The sequence below is a fragment of the Lampetra fluviatilis genome, unplaced genomic scaffold, assembly GCF_964198595.1.
Source record: "Lampetra fluviatilis unplaced genomic scaffold, kcLamFluv1.1 SCAFFOLD_869, whole genome shotgun sequence".
Taxonomy (NCBI): Eukaryota; Metazoa; Chordata; class Hyperoartia; order Petromyzontiformes; family Petromyzontidae; genus Lampetra; species Lampetra fluviatilis.
This window is the reverse complement of record NW_027621446.1, coordinates 34910-42177: the sequence shown is the minus strand read 5'-3', so window position 1 is coordinate 42177 and position 7268 is coordinate 34910. Positions and strand designations below refer to the sequence as shown.

General features: G+C 59.9%; 1 protein-coding gene across 1 annotated transcript in view; it reads right to left on the bottom strand.

Moving 5' to 3' along the window:
- Positions 1-4874: 4874 nt before the first annotated feature.
- LOC144955268 (cell division cycle protein 16 homolog) overlaps positions 4875-7268 on the bottom strand; it is a gene marked incomplete at both ends in the record, with an annotated part of 33639 nt that continues 31245 nt past the window's right edge. The window contains one exon of the mRNA XM_078885546.1: positions 4875-4979. Within this exon, the coding sequence (XP_078741672.1) occupies positions 4875-4979 (105 nt within the window). The remainder of the gene's footprint in view (positions 4980-7268) is intronic.

Here is a 7268-nt window from a genome sequence, read left to right as displayed (position 1 = left end):
ACACACTCACCCACGTCGCACTCAAACTCGCACTCACATCACCCACTCACGACACTCACGACACTCACACACTCACACTCACACACTTATACACACAGCACTCACACACTCACAGCACCCACCAACACCGCCCCCCCACCCACCCACTCACCTCCACTCCCACATTCACTCACTCCACGGCCACTCACTCCACTTTCACTCACCCACTCCACCCACTCTCACCACCCACCCACCAACCCACCCCCCCACCCACCCACTCACTCACCCACCCACTCACTCACCCACCACTCACACCTCACTCACTCCACGTCCCACACACTCACTCACCTCACTCACCCACCCACTCACCTCACCCACCCCACTCCACCCACCCACCACCTCACTCACCCACCCACTCACTCCGACTCACTCACACCTCACCCACCCACTCTCACTCACCCACTCACCACTCACCTCACCCACTCCACTCACTCACTCACCCCACTCACCCACCCACTCACTCACCCACTCACTCACCCACCCACTCACCCACCTCCACTCACTCACTCACTCACCCACTCACTCACTCACCACACCACTCCACTCACTCACCACACCACACTCACTCACCCACTCACTCACCCACCTCACTCACCCACTCCACCCACTCCACTCACTCACCCACTCACCCACTCACTCACCCACTCACTCACCCACCACCACACCACCCACTCACCCACTCACCCACTCACTCACTCACCACTCACATCACTCACTCACCCACTCCACACTCACACACCCACTCACACACACACACCCACACACACTCACACCCACACACTCACACACCCACCTCACACCACACACTCACTCACCCTCACCCACTCACACACACACTCACTCCACTCTCACCCACCACTCACCACACACTCACACACCACTCACTCACTCACACACACCCACTCACCCACTCACACACACACTCACTCACACACACACACTCACACACTCACTCACACTCACACACTCACACACACACTCACACTCTCCCACACACACTCACACACTCACACACACTCACTCACCCTCCACACACACACACACCCTCACCACCACTCACACACACACTCACTCACTCACCCCCACTCACACACTCACACACTCACCACACACACACTCACACACCACTCACTCACACACACACTCACACACTCACTCACACCACACACTCACACCACTCACACACTCACCCACCACACACCACCACTCACACTCACTCACACACACACCACCACTCACCCACACACACCACCACACACCACACACACACACCTCACACCACACCACTCACACACTCACACTCTCACACACTCACACACTCACACCCACACTCACCCCCACACTCACCCACCCACCCCACTCACACACTCACTCACCCCACCACACACCCACACACACCACACACACTCCACCACACACCACACTCACACCCTCACACACTCACCCACTCACACTCACTCACACACTCACACCTCCACACCACACACCACACACCACACCACACTCACACACTCTCACACACTCACCCACTCACACACTCACACTCACACACTCACACCCACACACTCACACACTCACACACTCACACCCTCACCCCACACTCACACTCACCCACACTCACTCACACACCTCCTCCCACACTCACCCACTCACACCACTCACACTCCACACACACACACTCACCACACACTCACCCACCACCCACACACACACACTCACTCACCTCACCCCACTCACACACTCACACACTCACACCCACCTCACCCACTCACACACCTCACACACCACACACTCCACACACACTCACCCACACACTCACACACTCACCACACCCACCTCACCACACACACTCACACACTCACCCACTCACACACTCACACTCACCCACACACTCACCACACTAACACACACACACACCCGCACACACTCACACCACCCACTCACACTCACTCACTCACTCACCCACTCACACACACACTCACACCACACACTCACCCACCACACCCCACTCCACACACTCACACACTCTCCCCACACACTCACACACTCGCACTCACACACCCCACTCACACACTCACCCACACACACTCACACACTCACCCACTCGCACACCCACTCACCCACTCACACACTCACACACACTCACACACTCACACTCACCCACTCACACACTCACACACACTCACACCACACACCACACACTCACCCACACCACTCACCACACTCACACACACTCACACACTCACACACTCACACGCACTCACACACCCACTCACCCACACACTCACACACTCACACACACTCACCCACTCACTCACACTCGCACTCACACACCCACTCACACACTCACCCACTCACACACTCACACTCACCCACTCACCCACACACTCAACACACACACACTCACACACTCATACACACACACACTCACACACTCACCCACCAACCCACCCCCCCCACCCACCCACTCACCCACCCACTCACTCACCCACCCACTCACCCACTCACTCACCCACCCACTCACTCACCCACCCACCCACTCACCCACCCACCCACCAACCCACCCCCCTACCCACCCACTCACTCACCCACTCACTCACACACTCACCCACCCACCACTCACTCACTCACTCACACACTCACTCACACACTCACTCACCCACTCACTCACCCACTCACCCACCTCACACACCCCACTCACCCACTCACTCCCACATCGCTCACCCACTCACTCACACCACTCACCCACTCACCCACTCACTCACCACTCACACACTCACCCACACCACTCACTCACCCACCCACCCCACACTCACTCACTCACTCACCCACTCACTCAATCACTCACTCACTCACTCACCCACCCACTCACTCACTCACCCACCCACCCACTCACCCACCCACTCACTCACCCACTCACTCACCCACTCACTCACTCACTCACCCACCTACTCACTCACTCACTCACCCACCCACCCTCACTCACTCACCCACCCCACACTCACTCACTCACTCACCACTCACTCACCCACCCACTCACTCACCCACCCACCCACCCTCACTCACTCACTCACCCACTCACTCAATCACTCACTCACTCACTCACCCACCCACTCACACACTCACCCACTCACACACTCACCCACTCACCCACCCACTCACTCACCCCACCTACTCACCCCACCCACCCACTCACACCACTCACACACTCACCCACTCACACACTCACCCACTCACACACTCACCCACTCACACACTCACCCACTCACCCACCCACACTCACCCACACACACTCACACACTCACCCACTCGCACTCACACTCGCACTCACACACCCACTCACACACTCACCCACACACACTCACACACTCACACACTCACCCACTCGCACTCACACACTCACACACTCACCCACTCGCACCCACCCACTCACTCACTCACCCACTCACTCACCCACTCACTCACCCACCCACACACTCACCCACCCACTCACACACTCACCCACTCACACACTCACCCACTCACCCACTCACACACTCACTCACCCACCCACCCACTCACCCACTCACTCACACACTCACCCGCCCACCCGCCCACCCGCCCACCCCACCCGCCCACTCACCCACTCACCCACCCACCCACCCACTCACCCACCCACTCACACACTCACCCACCCACTCACCCACCCACTCACCCACCCACTCACCCACCCACTCACCCACCCACTCACTCACCCACCTCACTCACCACTCACCCACTCACACACTCACCCACCCACTCACCCACCCACTCACCCACCCACCCACCCACACTCACCCACTCACTCACCCACCCACCCACTCACCCACCCACCCACCCACTCACCCACCCACTCACTCACCCACTCACTCACCCACCCACTCACCCACTCACTCACCCCACCCACTCACTCACCCACTCACACACTCACCCACCCACTCACCCACCCACTCACCCACCCACCCACCCACTCACCCACTCACTCACCCACCCACTCACTCACCCACTCACCCACCCACTCACTCACTCACCCACCCACCCACTCACTCACTCACCCACTCACCCACCCACTCACCCACCCACCCACCCACCCACCCACTCACCCACCCACCCACCCACTCACCCACTCACTCACCCACCCACCCACTCACCCACCCACCCACCCACTCACCCACCCACTCACTCACCCACTCACTCACCCACCCACTCACCCACTCACTCACCCACCCACTCACTCACCCACTCACACACTCACCCACCCACTCACCCACCCACTCACCCACCCACCCACCCACTCACCCACTCACTCACCCACCCACTCACTCACCCACTCACCCACCCACTCACTCACTCACCCACCCACCCACTCACTCACTCACCCACTCACCCACTCACCCACCCACTCACCCACCCACCCACCCACCCACCCACCCACTCACCCACCCACCCACCCACCCACCCACCCACCCACTCACTCACTCACCCACCCACCCACTCACTCACTCACTCACTCACCCACTCACCCACCCACCCACCCACCCACCCACTCACTCACTCACTCACCCACCCCACCCACTCACCCACCCACTCACCCACCCACCCACCCACCCACCCACCCACCCACCCACCCACTCACTCACTCACCCACCCACCCCACTCACTCCACCCACCCACCCACCCACCCACCCACTCACCCACCCACCCACCCACCCACTCACCCACCCACTCACTCACCCACCCACCCACCCACCCACCCACCCACCACATCACCCACTCACTCACTCACCCACCCACCCACCCACCCCCCCCACGCTCACCACAGCAGCTGTCCATGTCTCGCTGAGACTGATCTGCGCCCAGCAGCGTCACCATGGACATGTGGCCCTCGTAGCAGCTCAGCATCTCCTGCTTCATCTCTGGCCCTGGGGGGTGGGGGGGTGGGGGGGTGGGGGGGGTGGGGGGGGTGGGGGGGTGGGGGGGTGGGGGGGGGTGGGGGGGGGTGGGGGGCGGTGGGTGGGTGAGGGTGAGTGTGTGAGTGTTGGAGGGTGAGTGGGTGAGTGGGTGAGGGTGTGAGTGTGTGTGAGGGTGAGTGGGTGGGTGGGGGGGTGGGGGTGGGGGGGGTGGGGGGTGGGGAGGAGAAAGTACAGCAAGCGGGTGAACTCACTGCAGTGTACAGGAGGTCGTGGGTTCGATCTTGACCCTGACGATGTCTGAGTGAGTGGGTGAGATGTTGACTACCTCGCCTGGTGTACAGGAGGTCGTGGGTTCGATCTTGACCCTGACGATGTCTGAGTGAGTGGGTGAGATGTTGACTACCTCGCCTGGTGTACAGGAGGTCGTGGGTTCGATCTTGACCCTGACGATGTCTGAGTGAGTGGGTGAGATGTTGACTACCTCGCCTGGTGCACAGGAGGTCGTGGGTTTGATCCCGACCCTGACGATGTCTGAGTGAGTGGGTGAGATGTTGACTACCTTCGCCTGGTGTACAGGAGGTCGTGGGTTCGATCCCAGACCCTGACGATGACTGAGTGAGTGGGTGAGATGTTGACTACCTCGCCTGGTGTACAGGAGGTCGTGGGTTCGATCTTGACCCTGACGATGTCTGAGTGAGTGGGTGAGATGTTGACTACCTCGCCTGGTGTACAGGAGGTCGTGGGTTCGATCTTGACCCTGACGCTGTCTGAGTGAGTGGGTGAGATGTTGACTACCTCGCCTGGTGCACAGGAGGTCGTGGGTTCGATCTTGACCCTGACGATGTCTGAGTGAGTGGGTGAGATGTTGACTACCTCGCCTGGTGTACAGGAGGTCGTGGGTTCGATCTTGACCCTGACGATGTCTGAGTGAGTGGGTGAGATGTTGACTACCTCGCCTGGTGTACAGGAGGTCGTGGGTTCGATCTTGACCCTGACGATGTCTGAGTGAGTGGGTGAGATGTTGACTACCTCGCCTGGTGTACAGGAGGTCGTGGGTTCGATCTTGACCCTGACGATGTCTGAGTGAGTGGGTGAGATGTTGACTACCTCGCCTGGTGTACAGGAGGTCGTGGGTTCGATCTTGACCCTGACGATGTCTGAGTGAGTGGGTGAGATGTTGACTACCTCGCCTGGTGTGCAGGAGGTCGTGGGTTCGATCTTGACCCTGACGATGTCTGAGTGAGTGGGTGAGATGTTGACTACCTCGCCTGGTGTACAGGAGGTCGTGGGTTCGATCTTGACCCTGACGATGTCTGAGTGAGTGGGTGAGATGTTGACTACCTCGCCCGGTGTACAGGAGGTCGTGGGTTCGATCTTGACCCTGACGATGTCTGAGTGAGTGGGTGAGATGTTGACTACCTCGCCTGGTGTACAGGAGGTCGTGGGTTCGATCTTGACCCTGACGATGTCTGAGTGAGTGGGTGAGATGTTGACTACCTCGCCTGGTGTGCAGGAGGTCGTGGGTTCGATCTTGACCCTGACGATGTCTGAGTGAGTGGGTGAGATGTTGACTACCTCGCCTGGTGTACAGGAGGTCGTGGGTTCGATCTTGACCCTGACGATGTCTGAGTGAGTGGGTGAGATGTTGACTACCTCGCCTGGTGCACAGGAGGTCGTGGGTTCGATCCTGACCCTGATGATGTCTGAGTGAGTGGGTGAGATGTTGACTACCTCGCCTGGTGCACAGGAGGTCGTGGGTTCGATCCTGACCCTGATGATGTCTGAGTGAGTGGGTGAGATGTTGACTACCTCGCCTAATATACAGGAAGTCGTGGGGTCGATCCCGACCCTGATGATGCCTGCTGCTGCTGCTGTATATTTGGAGACTGCGTCTTTGGGTGGGTGAGAAAGCAAGCGGGCGAGTGAGTGGGTGAATAAGCGGGTGACCGAGTGAGTGAGCGGGTGAGCAGGTCACCGGGTGGGCGAGCGAGCGTGTGGGCGAGCGAGCGAGCGGTGGGTAAACGAGTGAGCGAGCGGGCGGGTGAATAAGCGGGTGAGCAGGTGAGCGAGTGAGCGGTCGGGTGGGTGAGCGAGTGAGCGGGTGAGCGGGTGGGTGAGCGGGGCAGCGAGTGAGCGGGTGAGCGGGTGGGTGAGCGGGGCAGCGAGTGAGCGGGTGAGCGCGTGGGTGAGCGAGTGGGTGAGTGAGTGAGTGAGCGAGTGAGCGGGTGAGCGGGTGGGTGAGCGGGGCAGCGGGTGAGCGGGTGAGCGGGTGGGTGAGCGGGGGCAGCGAAGTGAGCG